We start from the raw sequence: 18,217 nt of genomic DNA, 5'->3' as shown, positions 1-18,217 counted from the left end.
GAGGGGCCAAATATCAGTGTGGGGGCATGACCTGTCCAAAGGCCATGCTACAGCACCGCAGTTGCACCACTCCAAGACCTCCGTGTCTTGTGGAAACAGGAGTTCAGAACCAGGGTGTGGGGATTTCATTTGGAACTCTTTTTGCCCGCTTTGGAGAAACAAGCCCTAGAGTAGACCTCAGTTGGATATCATGGTATTCAGTTATTCTGATGACGAGGCTCTCTGAAGATCCAACCTTAAGCTCAGGAAGTATGTTGCCACCCTAGACCCAGTGGGAAATTTTAGCTCAAACAGACAGGCAGCACAGAGTTTTTTGCCTTGGACTTTTCGGAGGCTTCCACATGCACAGCTCATTTGCAGCCACTAGATGACGCCAGAGCTCCACCCTAGTCCCTGTAGATGGTCAGTGAAAAAGGACCCACCACCTAGATTCCTAGGGGAAGACAGAGAAGCAAAAAGTTGGTGGAAAGGTGAGAAATAACTTTCGGCCAGGCATACGTAAAATCACTTGTTTGTGTCTTCCAAACTGATGTCCGATTATAGCTTATTTGGAGCCACAAGCAGACACACAACAGAACACATCCTAACCACACAATTCAGGGCAACTGCGGCAATTGCACGTGTGACATCAGACAAGAAACCCTAACCAAACAGCTCTGGTGGCATTCTGTGTGTCAAACATAAGCTGTGTAGAAGTTGTTTTGGCTGTCACTGAGCACAACCCTCTTGATTTTTCACCCCTTTCCTAGTCCTCGTCACAAAATAAGTCTTCGATTTAAGATTGGCATGTAAGAACCCTGGCTCTTCCTTCCTGTGTAACATCACAGCAAAGCTCCAACAATCATGAAAATTCTCCTATAGAGGAAGCCAGAGTCATGCCTGCTGCAGGTGCGCGCGCATGCCCCCCCCCTCCGCGCGCGCGCACACACACACACACACACACACACACACACACAGAGAGAGAGAGAGAGAGAGAGAGAGAGAGAGAGAGAGAGAGAGAGAGAGAGAGAGAGAGCGAAACTAGGAGAGCAGCCTAGATAACCAGGCTGCCCCCCTCTTCTACCACAGCCTCACCCCCCTTTCCTGCTGCCTTGCTTCCCAACACATAGTCTTCCTACAACTAACAGAAGTCCTTAGTCCTGGCAGTGCGGCCTGAGACCCACTCACATTAAGTTAATTCACTGCACCTTCATTTTGTGAAGCAGCAAATGTTATATAAACGATTTACCATTTTTGAGCTGTGATAACATCAGACCCTGGGGAGATAAAGGGCTTTGTGTGAAACCCAATGCCTGGTGTTGGGAGTAAGCAAGGCTTTGCTTCTAGCTGCAGGAGCTTTAGGCTGGTTTATCTCTCCTCTCACCACATTACCTCAGGCCGTTCACACCTCTCCTTCCCCCACCAACACTGGCTTCTTTCTCTTCCCAGCCCTCACTCCCTTGTTCATGGGGGACTTACTGGAAGGCTCTAGATGGGATCTCATGTCTCACGTTGCAATCAGCCTCTGAATCCCAGCGGCCTACTCAGTAATCAACAATTGACACCAATGTGTGCCACGAAGCAGTGCTTTCCAGGGGTGCAAACATCAATCTTCTTCCCAGAGTCAAATTTTGACAGTTTGTTGTTGTTGTTGTTGTTGTTTTTCTTTTCTTTTCTTTCTTTTTTTTTTGTTTTTTTTTTTGTTGTTGTTGTTGTTTTGTTTTGTTTTGTTTTTGTTTTTGCCTAAAGGAACTTAGCAGCAAAGTGTTCACCCTCTGTTCTGCCATCTCAGGAAGCCAATGTTTTTTGTTAATGCACATATAGTTAACTTCAAAATTTTTATGTTAACAGAAAAAAAAAAATGTATGGCTCAGACCCAGTGTTTGCTTACTGTGCTTGTGCTAGAGGTCTTTGGTTCTGTTCTACAACGCTGCAAGAAAGGAAAAAATTCTCATGTGTGTGCCAACCAGCTCACGCTACAGTAGACAAGGCTAGCATGTGCACCGGTAACTCTGTGCCTTCACAGATCTAAGTAGCAGATCTGTGTTCCCCAGCCTTCCACAGATGCTTCTAGTACATTTCAGAGGCTAATTGGAATGTGACAGGACCTGTTCTCATTTGTCAGTCTTTATTTTAAGCTTCCTTGTCTTTGCAATTTCTCTTTGCAGAGGTATATTGAAGGTTCCCCGCTGAGACTATATATAGAATTTCAGTCAGACACACATTTCAGTGTAAACTGAGGCACAACTAAGCACTTCATGTGGGGGCCTTGAACCAACCTGGCCACCAGGGCCTTGTAGTGGAAGGAATAATGCTACCCAAAGGTAGCCTGAGCCCTTGGGACACCTCAGGGTCTCACAGCCCTTGCGCTTTAATGGAGGAAAAGTTATTTTCCTGTCAGATCTGCCCTGACCAGCCTACTACTTTGTTCCATTGAGATTCCTGGGACAAGCTACTTTCCCCATAGGCGTCCTGCCTGCACTTCATTGCGTGTGTTGTTTTGGATCTGCTTCAAAAAGGAAAATGGCCTTTCATAGTATATACTGCATGTTAGCAGAATTTGGACCAGGCTCTTAGAGCTCTGTGCCCAGATGGAAACTATTCATGAACACCCACATTCTCCCCAAGGGAGGGGGAAGAGCCTTTCAGATGGAGCCTCTAAGTCATGGCACCAAAATGTGGCCCCACGCTTGCTAGATGAGTAGACCATGGACTCCTACATCACCCAGAATGTTGCTGTGAGTTTTTCTCCTGCCCTGTGGCGAAAATGTCCCAGAAGTTTCTCAAATTCTGCCAGGTATAAAAGCCTGAGCTACAAGGGGCAACTAGGGACCACAAATCTGCTGTCTGGTGTGTCACCAGCTCCCGATGGCAAGGGCAAACTCTGGATCTCACGCTTAGATCACGGCTGTTAGGACAATGGACATGGGTCTTGCTGGATCTCTGCAAACAGGATCAACTGGCCACAGATAGGATGGGAAGCTGTGCTACCCTCTATTATCCCCTTTCGTTCCTGGGCCCAGAGTCTCTGATGAATGAAAGCCTTAGTATAAAAACAACTTGCCCTGATGTTCCAGAGGCATCATGCAGCTTTTGAAAACAGAAAACAGCAGCAGGGGTCTGTTCCAGGGATAGAACCTGGGGCCCTGGATTCAATTCCCAGCCCCTCAAAAGCAAAGAAAGATGAGGGCTCACACTTGGAAAATAACCCCCTACTATCCCAGGAAAGCAATTCAGCTAATCTAATTGGGGGAGCACCCTGTGTCCCCTGTGCCCAGTCCTAGGGACTCCTACCTACCAGATTCTGCCTCAGTTGTCTACTAACAAATCCTTCAAAATATGGGAAAGTCACCGTTATCATCACAAATCACCCAGTCCAGCAAGATGGTGCATTTGCTAAAGGTGCCTGCTGCCAAGCCTGATGACCTGTGTTCCATCCCCAGCACTCACATGATGGGAGAGAACCAATTCAGCAAAGTTGTTCTCTAGTGTTCACACACACACTTAAGTTTATGAAAAATTAAAATATATCTTTCATATTTCCTTCAGAACTGTGGGCCTTATTTTGTTTTGTTTTATTTAATTTGACACATAATAATATTCAGCACTGCTTGAATTGGTGCAAACACAGATCACTTGCCGCCTATAAATAGTGTTGTGATCTTTCTGGCCACACCTTCATTTCGCCTCCCAAAGCCCACATCTGCTTAACAGAGTTTTCAAATGATAGTAAATCGCTAGAAATGGGTCAAAATAGGAGATGGTTACTAAAACCTAGTAAGATGTACAAAACCCCATAAATTTTCCTAAGAGGACATTACTCACCCAACATTCTTTTCCCCAAATATAGACACGATATTTGTTTAGTGGGTAGACGGGAAAGCATAGCCAAGAGCTTCTGAAGCCAGCACTTGACCTGTGTCTAATGTCGCTTGGATCTGCTTCGGAATGCTTTCTGGGTTCTAAATACTTTCTTAGAAAATGTCTGGCAGAGCTGCAAAATGAGCTCCAACTCTTCATTTGTGAGATTTACAACAGACTGTCAACACCATCTGATAACCGATTCTCCTGGAAATCGGCAGGGCTGTAGAGATATCATCAGAATGCTGATGTGCAAGCCATCAAGAAAGGAAGAAACGAGGAAGGGAAAATCATGTATCACCAGGGAAACACAAAAGTTGCCAAACTTAACTCAGGAAAAATAGGCTATACAGGTTTCATTTTCAACTTCCATTCACAAGTAAGAATTTACTGTTATCACAATGCATTCACATCTGGTATTCAATTGTTTCTTTTCTGTTTTGTGGTATTACTTATGGAATCCAGGGCCTTACACAAGCTAGGCAAGAGGTTTTTGTTTTGTTTTGTTTTTGTATTTTTTTACCACCGGAAAAACTCTTACCAAAGAATTTGGGATTTTTTGTTTTTTTAATCTCATTGAACTTTTCCTGCCTGCGTATGGATTCATATCTACTGTGCACACACGCGCGCGCTCGCGCGCACACACACACACACACACATACACACTCACGCACGCACGCACGGGCATACATGCACACATAATAAGGATTGAATATGAATCATACATCTCCACCACTGAAGTACATTCAACCCAAATCTCTTAAAACAGCCAACGATAAACTAAAATCTGGAGTGAACAGAGAGCAGTGTGGAACCTGAGCGAATCTATGAGCCCATTCCAGGAAAAACAAAACAAAAAAAAAAGCAGTTGGCATGACTGACAGTGGTGTTTACTAGAAAACTAGCTGGCTTCCAGCACACAGTAGACAATGCACTGCTACTAAACAAAATGCGTGAGTGTCCTGGCCTTGCGTCGGGAGGGCTGGCTCTGAAGGCCTTCCCTGCCCACTGCCAAAACATTTCCCAGCGCCTCGTCAGCCTGCCTTTGGACACGTTCCTTACTAAAACAAATAGGTCTAACAAATAATCTTTGATAGCAAATACTCATAAAGACAAACAATGAAAACTACTATGTTGTATGTCTTAGAGCAGCCAGCGTGGTGTAGAATTGCCACACAGAAGCAAAACAGCCAGGCTTGCCAGACCAGCTCCCAGAAGTCAGCAGCTCATAGCAACCTGCTCCTTTTAGGTGAGTAATTTTTCTGGCTTCGGGCAATGGTGGTCTTCTCCTTGGGCAGTCACAGTGTACCTCTATGTTGTCTGTTTGTGAGAGGGGGCAACTACCTAAAACCAAATTGAGTAGTAGCATTCACTCTGGCAAATTGAAGGCTCTCGTCTCGTGGGCCACCCTGGCACCCTATGAAAGCCTGTTTAGCGTTATCTAATCTCCTGGCTGTTTCATCACAGGGGTAGCCAATAATGTAAACCTTTGTGTTGAAGGAAGGAGGAAAAGAGCACCTAGCCGGCCAGCCGGGCTGCTCCCTGGTGACCCAGCCCCCACTCTGCCCAATAGTCAGGAGTTTGCCATCCTGTGACGTTACGGTAAGTGAGAAAATGATGGATGGGCAGGGGTACTGGGAGGCAGAATGGCTAAGAGACTCGTTTCCTTTTCCCATCTGTTCAGGAAGGACATCGGCGAGGTAGACTAAACACAGGTCCTGCTCAGGGTTCCGAGTGCGTGCCTGTGGCCTGTGTGAACGCAGCAGCCGCCTGCAAAGGGACCTTCCTCCACGCTGTGGCAAACAAAGGCACTCAGATGCCAGCCTGCTGGGCTTGAAGAGAAGCAGAGCAGTCCTAGACTGTCGCAGTAGTCAGCAAGGACTGGGGGTGGCTCCTCTGGCAGCCTGGCTTGGTAGTGGCCACAACCTGTACTGGCCACTGTAGGAATACAGTGGGTTAGGACTGGCGCTCATGTGCCCTTTCAGGCCCTCTGAGCATCACCTTAGTGGTCCCTACAGCCCCCGACACAAATCTTGGTCCATGGGAAGGCTGAGCCCCTGCTACCCTTCTTGGTAGATGGTGTCCAAGCACCTCCACTCCAGCATTGCGCTGGGCCCTGGTCCTGCCTGAGGTCTTAGGGCCCCTTTCAGTCTTCTGCCCCAGGCGCCTTCACCCCGTCCTGGCCTCAATCTTCCAGACCAAATCTTCAGTTGAGTAATGAAATACTTCTGAGGGAAGGCCTTGTGTCATTGGCTCTCCTCCTCTCCTGCCCACCTTTCTCCGCGGCTGTGACCTGCTCCTACTCTCTTCTCCAAGCAACCTGAAGTTGTCACCTGCACCAGACATTAGAGCCTTGGTGGGATTTAAGGTGGAGGAGCTCAGTGGTGTGCTGTGGCAAGGCTAGGCCAGACTTTGCCAGTACTAAGTATTAGTATCCCTGCCTTATCATGGGCCACTTTACTCTCCCAAGCCTCGGTCCCAGTTCCGCACACCCTCTCCCCGCCCTGTGATTCAAACAGTCTGATTTTGATGAGTTGGGGGAGCCTGGCATGAGACCCTAGAGATAACCACAGTTATTACGGGTCATGCCTTCCCAACCCCCTTGGACTGAGTCCTGTAATAAGGACTGAGATAAACGCTCCCAACCTAGCCATGGGGTTCTGCAGTTTCCTAGGTGCAAGATCCTATCTGGCTGGTCCCTGAGATCAGTGGCTATAGCTAAGTGTAAAGACGGAGACCATACACTGGAGAAACTACATAGGGAGAGTCACCAAATAGCTTCCAAAGAGCCAGGTTCAGGAGGCTGAGGAAAGAGAATCTTGAGTTCAAAGCCAGCCTGGGCAACTTGGTGGTGAGATATTTGCCTAATGTGTGCAGTCCTGAGTTCATTCACTAATATACACATTTATAAATTAACATGCTTGTACTTTATAGCATTTATCCAGCTTATGCCCATCCCCCCCATGTGAGCAGCTCTGAAGTCATGTATAGGTGTGCAGATAAACTAGCCCAGCCAAGGCCAATGCATTTCACATACACAGAATATTAAGTATTGATATGTGTAGGTGTTCTTTCCATAGTTACTCAAATAGAGCTTTGAAGAGAAGTGCTGAAAAGGGCATCCTGTGTGTGCCCGGCTGCTGGAATCAGCCCAAAGGAAAAGAAAAAGCATGTCCCACATGCATGATGACTAATTGTTTAGTATAGGTATCACTGATCTGAAATGTACTTTAAAATTGACACCTGAAGAAAAGGTAAAATGGGCCATTGTGACACTGAATAATTTAAACTTCCCTCTCTTGTTGGCACATAAACTGTGTAGTTACAGGTGGCATGTTAAGGCCCAAAGAGTCACAGTGAGTCAAACTGGGAGGTTATATAGCCTCTTGGCAGGATATTTATTCTCTTTAAGCTTCCCTTTCTCACGTGTAAGATGCAGATAATAGCATCAATGTCAGGGTCCTTGGGAGTGTTAAATGGAGTGCTTATTTGTAGCACTTGGCAGGATGGCAACATAAGTGCTCCAAGCATCTTAAGTATCCTTATTAGTGTGCTTATTAGTGTCTATGCTTAAGAAGAGAGAAACAGCCTATGGAACAAGTTCACCTTTCATTACCATTGGTAGTATTGCCCTAAACCAAGCTTTGGGGGCAGGGGTTGGGGTGGGGCGTAGTAGCTTCATTCCTGGGGTAGAGAGATTTTCTAATTCCAGCTGGGGTCTTTGTGACCTCTAACCAAAGGAAACCTTTCCTAAAAGTAATTGGGGGTGGGGGCAGTTGGGGGTGTAATTCACGGTTGCAGCCAGCTAGGGGCGCTGGAGTCTATGCTCAACACCAAAGGGGAGAAAAACCAATTCTGGATTTGTTGTCCTATCTTACAGTTCACACATGATCAACTATTGGTGTTTAAATGTATTGTGGCAGCCATAGCTAAGCACTATGGAGTAAATGTCTCCTTTCTTTGCGCACATTTATTTCTGTCCAATATTCTGCTGCCACTTGCTTCTGTATTGTGCCGTAGTTTGTCTTTTCTTAAAGCCTCACTTCCAAACTAAACAGCATTCACTAATCCGAATGCATACCTCCTCGTGTGCCAGCGCTGAGCCTGTGTCTATGTCTGCAGTGTATGTAAATACTGGCGCGCCTCTGCATTGGTAAGGCCGTAGGTGTGCATGGTCTGTTCTCACGCGGCGAGTTCGGGTGTGTAAATGCATGCGTGGGTGTGAGACCTCACCAACAGCCACCATCACTGCCACTCACTAGTCCTGTTCTTTAAACCGGTTTTTTGGAGGTCCAGTTTTTGGTAATGAAGACTAAGGAGTGTTTTAAAAAGTACATTTTCCTGGAAACCAGCAGTCTTCATTTGCAACTTTTATTGGCAGACCTGGCGGCCAGTAAATGCATTCCTTGGCATCTCCCAGAAAGTAATTCACTCTGTGAAGGCGCTTTGCTTTTTCTGTAATGTGTACATCCATTTAAAGGGGCCCCCTGGAAGGAATGTGTCGCCGGTGGCTGAGAGCCCCAATATCAGGTCACTTCCGGCTCTAGGAAGACCGTCCTAAATATATGCCTGGGGAAATGCTCACCGGGATGGGATGGACTAGTCCCGGGGGTCTCTGGGGAAGTGAGAGTTGCTGCCTGAGAAAACAGGGAGCCAGAGCCCGTGGGGCTTCCTTCCATCCTCAAGGTCCTGGATCAACCCGCTTCCCCCGAGAGGCTCGGAAAAGAAAAGGACCGTCCTCCGCCAGCCTCTGGAATCGGGACGCTCAGAGAGGCGATGCGGAGGTGAAGACTCGGGCGGCAGGGGGCGCTCAGGGCACGCGCAGTGTCCCGGACCGTTCTTGCTGCTCGGGAGGCTCGAGACAGGCAGAGAGATTCGCTCGCCCAGCCGGGGAGCTCTGTCCCCGGCTGCCCAGCGGCCCGGGGTTCCACACGTTCCCTCCTTTCTTGCCTTTGCCGCCGGGGTAGTGGAAAGCATGTGGAGGTGGGAAGGAGCTGCGGGTCCCCGCGCCACCAATTCCATTTCAGATCTTCTGGGAGTGTCCTTCCTTGAGCAAAACTCGCGGCGCTGAGCCAAATGTTAATTTTCTTATGTTGAATCTTAAGAGGTGCAAACACCTAGCTTTATCTCAGGTCCCCTCGTCTGCCTCCCAGAAAACTAGGGTTCTGCAGCAGACCTTCTTGCGCACTGGAGGTACCCATGGCGGCTGGCCCCAGAGTACAGCGAGGTGTACTATGGGTAGAGTCCCAGAGCCGGGGTCAGTGGGGACCTCAAGCCAGCTGGGAGCATCTGAGAAGGGTACCCTGGGAAGCAGAAAGACTCTCGTTGTGGCAGTGGTGCTTGGGTTTGGGGCAGGTGACCTGGGACCAGTCCTCAGTTTATAAGGTGCATCCATCTTCACCGGCCTGGGCATCCCGAATCATTTGCGGGCCAGCTTCTCTGAGCACAGCAGTTCCTCGCAGAACCTATGGCTCAGCGGTGTGGGTTCGGGAGCGCAAACTTTCCTCTTGCAGCCCGGGGAAGGCGCTGGCCTTCGCCCCACTACCCGACAGCCGGCTGTGGCAGCTCGAACCCGCAGTCTCCCGGGTCTGGGGGCCTGCTTGCATTTTACAGATCACCAGCGATGAGCGCGGAGATTGGGAAATGAAGGATCCTGTGCCTTCTCGGGTCTTAAAGTTTGACTGCCACCATGAATCTATTGGGAATCTATATCATGAGGAATCTAGGCGCGGGCATACACAATCCACCCTTTCCCGTTGCCCACCGTCCTTCTTTTTTAAAAAAAGAGGTGCCAGTTTGGCTTTTTATCCACCTCTTCCTAGACAAAGAAAGGCCCGACTCTTTTGTGACCAGGCTCCAAAGTTAAAGATTCATTTTTCCCATGGTTTGTGGCCCTTTTATGGTTCAACTCCGCTCTGAACCCGGGAACAGCTCAGGAAGAGTGGCACTTTCCCGCAGAGGGGTGACAAATGGGTCCACCCCAGGGGTTAAAGAGCAGGTGTTGGGTCTCTCTCCCTCCCTCCCTGTAAGCAATTAGAGAGGCCAAGAAGACTAACCTTGAGGACTTGGAATATGACATTAAATTATCTCATACAAAGTTCCCATGGAGGGCCACGTCTAAATGGGCGACTATCGGATTAATTTAGCCGTATAGACAAGCAATGCGATCATTTTGTGTTAGATGTAATCGAAAAATAAACGCTGTTTTCGTTTTTTGTAGGAATTATTCAAAGAAAGGGTTGGATTAGAGGAACCTCGTTAAGAACGAATGCTCTGCTGTCAAGCCTCCAAGGGAGGAAGTCGACCGGCCCCGAAGTCGCAGCCACCCAGGTGTCTCCCCCACGCCCTGCCTCCTCCCTCTGGTGAAAATTCACACTAATGACAAACTCTACATGCCGCCTGACGTTTGATAACGAATAACGGGCTTTGACCCCAGGACATCCTCCCCTCCCGCCGACTTCGGGTAAGGAAAAGGGCCAAATGGAGAACTAAGGAAATTCTTTAAATAGTTTAAGACACCTCCAAACGGACTTTGCCCTGCTTGTCTGTCGTGGTAGCCTCGTGGGAAGTTTTCCACACGCACTTCTGGGACAATTGTTCACGTCTCACTTCATCTTTGGGGGGGGGGGTGCAGCCTCTAATAACCACAGCCTCCTGGGAAGCCCAGCAGAATTGGCCCCTCTCTCAAACCTGGGACTACGGTTGGGCCACTGGGACCAGCACGCAGGACCCTCAATACCCACTCATGGGCTTCCAGGGCTAAACTCTGAACCAAGAGAGAGAAACTCCCTCAAACTGGCGAAGGAGTCGTATAGGTCGGCCTGGACTGAGCCGGCCTGGAGGGTACCTCACAGCGAACACCAGTGGATCTGCTTCACACCCTGTAGGAGTGAGTATCTGCACTCCCTACTTCGCTAACTAGAAGACAAAAAAAAAAAAAAATTGCTTTTCCAGGTTCTGATGACCCGCCTTGGTGTTGCTGGCCCTTGGCCCCACTCCCCATTCCTGTGGTGTCACCACGTCCCCAATCCGGGCATTCCAGAAGCTCGGGCCACATCCCGGTTCCCGGTGTTTTTGTGCAGGAGGGGCCCACAGAGGCCTTGTTTTTTAACCATTACTGTGACGTCATGACCCCCACCCCCGTCTCCAAGCTAAGATCCCTTCGGTGGGCCCGGGGAATTGTAACCTCTCCTGGCGGGTCAGAGAGGAGAATGAGGGTCGGCTGCTCCCAGCCACCATTCCGCCAAACATTCATTACTGCTGTCGCCTGCGGGGGCTTTCAAGCTGCCAGTACCCAAGGTGTCAAAAAAGATGCCCAAGGGGTCCTGTGGTATTTCTTCCAATCAAGGCTTGGGTTGTAGGGAAGGTGGCAGAATGATTACCCGTGGCACAACAGAAAAGGGGTACCCAAACTTCAGTTCGAAAATGAAAACTTTAGTTTGTGACCCAGCCTTTCAAGACTGCATCTTCACGTTCAAGCAACCAACAGCCAGTAACAACAATAATAAAACAGCGAGTGCTTGAAATACAATCAAACCGTTCACTTGAGGTTTGCTTCCGAGTAAGCATATAAAAACCAAATGCAAATATCTTTTCCTGGCGATTATCCAGAGCCAAACCATGGAAAGTTGATCTCTGAAAAACCGAGCCCCCCCCACACACACACACACTCCCACATGCCAAATACGAATTTCACAATGGTAATTTTTATGCCCAAAGCCGGGAGGGCAACAGAGAACACCACTGCTGTTCGATTTGTTGTTTACAGGACAAACTGTTTACACTTCTCTGTGCTGGGGATGAGAGGGCAACCAGGGACTGGGGGAGGGTAGTTCAGCACATTGTCTATTGCAGAGCCCCGCCCGCTGGAATGTGAAAACCCCACATTCGGAAAACAAACAAGTTGCTAAAAGCTGCGTTCATCACCCCGCACAGATGGTTGTACACACACAGCTTAAAAACCAAATGCCAAGGTGTCAAGGACGATAACTTTCTAATTGTATTCCAGCTACAGCAGGACCCAGAACTTAAAGTGGCTGGTGAGGCCGTAGGTGACACGAATTTATTTTTTAATGCTCCGGACTTTCACGATACTCTCTCCACATCCAAGTATCTTCAGGAAATCAACTGCTGACCCTTCCTCTGAGAAATCTGGTCCTCCTCCCAAAGCAAGAGTGCCTTGGGATTGAAAACTTTTGGGAGCAGGGTCTCAAGTGAGCCCAAATGTGCTGGAGGTTAGGATGCAACTGTGTGTGTGTGTGTGTTCTAGAAACATAGTTCTTCCTCTTCCCTTGATATAAATGCCCATTTTGAAATTACATATACATGTATGGTATGGTATATATGTATGTTTAAGCAACTCCTAGCTATTCCTACTACATAAATTAGCATCCTTGTCATCTACCAAGGGGGCTACAGTGGTGTGTGTGTGTGTGTGTGTGTGTGTGTGTGTGTGTGTGAATGAGGGAAGGAGAGTTCAAGCTGGCAAACCAAAAAGAACTCCCAGCAAGTCCCTGAGTTAAAAATTTCCAGAAATCAGAGGAACCCAGGTGTAAAATGAGTCACAGATGCTTTTTTATAGGTTCCCAAAGCCATCGACCCCCTGCTTCTAGTAAACGACCTGGTGTCCACTCCGAGCCAGAGTTTTTTCTGCAACAGTTGCTGAAATGCAAGGTCCCTTTGCAGGCAGAGGGGGAGGCCCGGCCTCTGGGATCCTCCATTTCCCCCCTCACCTCGTTCCTCATCACGCTCTAGTCACCCAGAGGCTGCAGCCCTCGGGTACAACCGCAAATATCTAGGATCATTCAAGGCTTATCTCTTCAGAATCTTGAGCTGTCTTGTAGGTGCGATTCTGAACACTTCCCCCGACACAGACTAATCTCTATGAGACAGCTGCCCCAGGATGGGTAAAGATGGAGGGTGGCTTGGGGAAACCTTAAGTTCTGGGACATACTTATCTGACTCTTTTTCATCATCATGCCTGCTGAACTGACCCCTTTTAACTTAACTGGCCCTTTGAACCAAAACGTGCTGGGCAGGACAGAGGGGCTGCGCCTGCTTTGCCAAGGAAACTTCTGGAATCCTCCTAGTCCGAACTCTCTGGCCCCTTTTTAAGCCATGGAACGCCCAACAAACCCGAGCTCCTCAACGTGGCCTACACAGTGTATCAGCTTAACCAAGTTTCGGGAGGTTTCTATCCCCTCCTCTTACTGCGAGTAGGGTGTGGGGCTAGATATCCGAAATTCCACCTTCGTCCTCACTGGAAACCCGACGACTGTGACTGAACCTTCGTACCCTAGAGCCGGACTGGAGAACCTGCCGGCGGAGAAAGGATGGGACGTCGGTGTGACCGATGATAGCCTGGGGAGGGAAGTTCGGCAAGCAGAAGTGGGGGTGGGTAGGGGGAGGGCTGTGAAGACCGGAGAAAGCCGGGTGCTGGAGCCAGCCAGCCAGACTACGGATTGAGGCAGATCCTGTGCAGGGGAGAATCGAGGGCTCCGTGGAGGCCTGGGAACGGTGGACGCGAGAAGGGTCCTGGGGCCCCGTGAGGAACAATGGGAGTCCCCGAGGATGGCAGGCAGTGAGGGGCAGTGTTTGGCAGTGAATGGGTGGGTGCGGTGGGAGAACCGACCGCGAGCGGCGGGCAGGGGTGCGGGCGCCGGGCCCGGGCAGCCGGCGCGCGTGTGGTCAGCCCCGCGGTCCTCCAGCCGCCGGGAGCGGGCCGGCAGGGCTCGGCCTCTGGCTCATTCAGAGGCGGCTCTCGCCTCCCATTGGCTGCCGCCTCTGTGGCGGGGCGGGGCTCCGCTGCCCGGAAAAAATGTAACTGCGTAAAAAAGTCCTCGCCTGGGTGACGGATGCTCAAAAGTTCAGAAGTTTTCCCAATGCTTCCTTAAGCGGCCGGCGCAAGAGACTGAGAAAGGTGACGCGGGGGCCCGGGAAGGCGGCCGGCGCGCTGCCCCCGCCCCTGGTTATTTGGCCGCCTTCGCCAGCAGCCCCGAGCAGTGTCTCCTGGAAGGCGCAAGCAGTGTGGCGAGCCGGGCGCCTTCTTGTTTTTTTGGATTTTTTTTTTTTTTTTTTTTAACTTTTGTCTCTCTTTCTTTTTTTTTTTTTTTTTTTTTTTTTTTTTTTTTTTTTTTTTTTTTTTTTTTTTTTTGCGCGGACTGCGCCTGGAAGTTACTCTGAGCGTTCCTCCGAGGCAGCTTGCGGCTTCTCGTCCGGCCCCCTCCCTGTGCAACTCCCCTCCCTAGCTGCCCGCGCGGGAACTGAGGGGGGTGCGAGGCGCCGGGCGAGCGCAGGGACAGGCCGAGCGGCCCCGGGTAGAAGGAGGCCTCCGCGGCCGGGACAGACGCAGCCCGGCGGGGCCCGCAGCAGCTCGGCGCGGCCCGGACTCGGACTCGGCGGCCGGTGCGGCGCGGCCCGGCCCGAGCGAGGGTGGGGGGAAGCGGGCTGCGCCGGGCGGCGGCGAGCCGGGGCCATGCAGGCGCGCTACTCCGTGTCCAGCCCCAACTCCCTGGGAGTGGTGCCCTACCTCGGCGGCGAGCAGAGCTACTACCGCGCGGCGGCGGCGGCGGCCGGGGGCGGCTACACCGCCATGCCGGCCCCTATGAGCGTGTACTCGCACCCCGCGCACGCTGAACAGTACCCGGGCAGCATGGCGCGCGCCTACGGGCCTTACACGCCGCAGCCGCAGCCCAAGGACATGGTGAAGCCGCCCTACAGCTACATCGCTCTTATCACCATGGCCATCCAGAATGCCCCGGACAAGAAGATCACCCTGAATGGCATCTACCAGTTTATCATGGACCGCTTCCCTTTCTACCGGGACAATAAACAGGGCTGGCAGAACAGCATCCGCCACAACCTCTCGCTCAACGAGTGCTTCGTCAAGGTGCCCCGCGACGACAAGAAGCCGGGCAAGGGCAGCTACTGGACGCTCGACCCGGACTCCTACAACATGTTCGAGAACGGTAGCTTCCTGCGGCGGCGGCGGCGCTTCAAGAAGAAGGACGCGGTGAAGGACAAGGAGGAGAAGGGCCGGCTGCACCTTCAGGACCCGCCGCCGCCGCAGGCCGCTCGCCAGCCCGCGCCCGCGCCCCCGGAACAGGCCGAGGGCTCCGCTGCCGGGCCGCAGCCGCCGCCCGTGCGCATCCAGGACATCAAGACGGAGAACGGTACGTGTCCCTCGCCGCCCCAGCCCCTGTCCCCGGCTGCCGCCCTAGGCAGCGGCGGCGCCGCCACGGTGCCCAAAATCGAGAGCCCCGACAGCAGCAGCAGCAGCCTGTCGAGCGGGAGCAGCCCCCCGGGCAGCCTGCCGTCGGCGCGGCCGCTCAGCCTGGACACTGCGGAACCCGCGCCGCCTCCACAGCCCGCTCAGCCGCCGCATCACAGCCAGGGCTTCAGCGTGGACAACATCATGACGTCGTTGCGGGGGTCGCCCCAGGGCTCGGCCGCTGAGCTGGGCTCCGGCCTGCTGGCCTCGGCGGCGGCAGCGTCCTCGCGCGCGGGCATCGCGCCCCCGCTGGCGCTGGGCGCCTACTCTCCGGGCCAGAGCTCCCTCTACAGCTCCCCCTGCAGCCAGAGCTCCAGTGCGGGCAGCTCGGGAGGCGGCGGCGGCGGTGGCGGCGGCGGCGCGGGGGGCACAGGGGGCGCGGGCACCTATCACTGCAACCTGCAGGCCATGAGTCTGTACGCGGCGGGCGAGCGCGGCGGCCACTTGCAGGGCCCGCCCGGGGGCGCGGGCAGCGCGGCGGTAGACGACCCCCTGCCCGACTACTCGCTGCCCCCAGTCACCAGCAGCAGCTCTTCGTCCCTGAGTCACGGAGGGGGCGGCCAGGAGGCCAGCCACCATCCTGCAGCCCACCAAGGTCGGCTCACATCATGGTACCTGAACCAGGCAGGTGGAGACCTGGGCCACTTGGCGAGCGCGGCTGCGGCGGCGGCAGCCGCGGGCTATCCTGGGCAGCAGCAGAACTTCCACTCGGTGCGGGAGATGTTCGAGTCGCAGCGGATAGGGTTGAACAACTCTCCGGTGAATGGGAATAATAGCTGTCAGATGGCCTTTCCTACCAGCCAGTCCCTGTACCGCACGTCGGGGGCGTTCGTCTATGACTGTAGTAAATTTTGACTCCATCCTCAGAACCCTCAGAGCCGAACGGAAAGGAACCCCAGAGCAGGAACACTAAAAGAACCCAGCAGTGCAAAATCGAAACTAAAAACATACAAATTTTAAAACTTGAGAAAATTCATCACACCAGCGAACAGAATCTCTCCCGGTATTCAACTCACCAGCAGCAGCTCCAAGAAAATTGATTTTCCCAACAGGTTAACTCAGAGCCTCCTCCACTTTGCCTTATCTAAGTAAGCAAAAACGGTAAACTATTTTGTACAGACAGCAAAAACCATGGTTTATTAAAGGACAGTTTACTGCAGATACCACGTAAGTTTCCTCTTGCGTTCAGAGACTTTCCTGCTCCTTCGTCTTGTCGCTCTGCCTTGCCTCTCACCTGTAAGATAGTATTTTATCCTATGATGAAAGAAGGGGAAAGTCCCTGTTTATGAAAATCGCTTTCTTTTTATTCATGGACTTGTTTTTAAATGTAAATTGCAACATAGTAATTTATTTTTAATTTGTAGTTGGATGTTACGGACCAAACACCAAGAAAGTGTTCCAAAAGCTTTTAAAGTTAAATTGCCTGAAACTTTAAAATGTGCCTTTTCTCTCGTTATAAAAAAGGGAAACTGTATTAATCTCATTCTATCATTCTTTTCTTTTTGTTGATCATATCCATTGTTCGTTTATAAATAAATTGCCATTCAGTTTGAATAAGACCTATATGTCTGGATACTTTAATACAGCTTTAATATAAAGGAAAGATTTCAGAGCAGAAATTGTAGAGTTCCCTAATCTCTGCCACATCTCTGAAATGTAGAGAAAACCTCCTCTAGTTCATGCCACATTTCGCTGAAAGCATTTTAAAAATTATTTACTAGATTTTTTTTCCTACAGTATTTTCTGCAAAACGTGCTATATAGTCAGCTTGCTTTGTGGCTATTAAAAAGATAATTTCCTAAACAGATCTGAGTTGGCATATGAACAAATACTTTTCCTCAGTAACTACAAAACATGATTTGGCAATTTTTAAGGCCATGAATCAGCAGCAGTGTTACCACAGTGGGACCTGTGCGCAGAAATGTAGAGATGCCTCAAGATACTCACAGCTGGGCAGTGGCTTTCCTGTCCCACAGAGATGGCAATGGGGTTATACATACCTGTGAGCCAGATGCCAAATAGTTTTTTTTTTTCTGTCAATTTCATTCCTTCGTAAGAGGAAAAATAAACTAGTTTTAAAACGTATGTATATAACTCACCCACAGTTACAATTCTTCACGTAGCACACAGAAGGATTTAATATAAATATACTGTGGGTTGGAAATGGATATTTAATCCTGGGGAAACTTTTAGAAGGTATGTTTGTAGAACAATTATTTTTGAACATTTACAGCAATAACCAGAAAGAAGCGTGAGAAGGCAGAAAGAATATTAGTCTAGGGTGGCTTCTTTTCAAACCAATTTTTCTTGTTAATTTACAGTTAAACCTAGAGGGCAATCCGGACTGGCCCTTCCCCCTTTTGTAAATAACCCAGGAAATGTAATAAATTCATTATCTTAGGGTGATCTGCCCTGTCAATCAGACTTGGGGAGATGGCGGTTTGATTACAGACATTCAGGCCTTCAGTTTGTTTTCGAGATAAAGCAGGTTCCTATCTGCCGCTCCTATCTAGAGGCAACACTTAAGCAGTAATTGCTGTTGCTTGTTGTCAAAATTTGATCATTGTTAAAGGATTGCTGCAAATAAATACACTCTAATTTCAGTCAAAAACTGCCTTACGTGGCCTCTGATTCTCTCGGTTCCCTCCGCTCAGAGCGGTAACCTAATAGCCAGGGAAGTTCACAGTGGTGCTGGCAGGGCGTCTCCTCCGGGCAGGCCGGCTGGGACTGGCCTCACTGGGCGTTAAGTGTTTTCTGGGCTGTCCTAGCCTTGAGTGTCTAGGCTGCCCCCTCCTCCTCAGGTTACCCCTTTCAGGGGATGGGGTGGGAAGAGGAGAAGGTAGAGTCTGTTTACAGATCTCCAGGAGTTGGAGCCCAACTCTACTTTGGGGAGTCCAGCGTGGAGCTGGGAATTAAACACCCAGAGTGGTCGCCTGAGCTGGGCATTGCCTAGGCCCACGGGAGACCTGAGCAGGTGGCCGATGGCCCTGTCCCTTTGCTTGAGCGACCCGAGGCCGGATCGGAGAAGGCTGGCCGGTTCTCGGGATGTCCGTTTCATCTGTTTGGACTAGGGGTGGCGAGCGGAGACCCGGCGGCCTCGGGCTTTGC

The 18,217-nt window shown here is 50.7% G+C and overlaps 1 protein-coding gene across 1 annotated transcript; it reads left to right on the top strand.

The window, feature by feature from the left end:
• Positions 1 to 13,937: 13,937 nt before the first annotated feature.
• Foxc1 (forkhead box C1) lies at positions 13,938 to 17,720 on the top strand. Its single transcript, XM_051194483.1, has one exon. It carries the CDS (start codon positions 14,315 to 14,317, stop codon positions 15,962 to 15,964), a length of 1,650 nt encoding a protein of 549 aa, XP_051050440.1. The 5' UTR covers positions 13,938 to 14,314; the 3' UTR covers positions 15,965 to 17,720.
• Positions 17,721 to 18,217: the final 497 nt, after the last annotated feature.

This window comes from Phodopus roborovskii, unplaced genomic scaffold (assembly GCF_943737965.1).
Source record: "Phodopus roborovskii unplaced genomic scaffold, PHOROB, whole genome shotgun sequence".
NCBI classification, from domain to species: Eukaryota; Metazoa; Chordata; class Mammalia; order Rodentia; family Cricetidae; genus Phodopus; species Phodopus roborovskii.
Note: the sequence above shows the minus strand (reverse complement) of the source record. Positions and strands in the feature narration are given on the sequence as shown.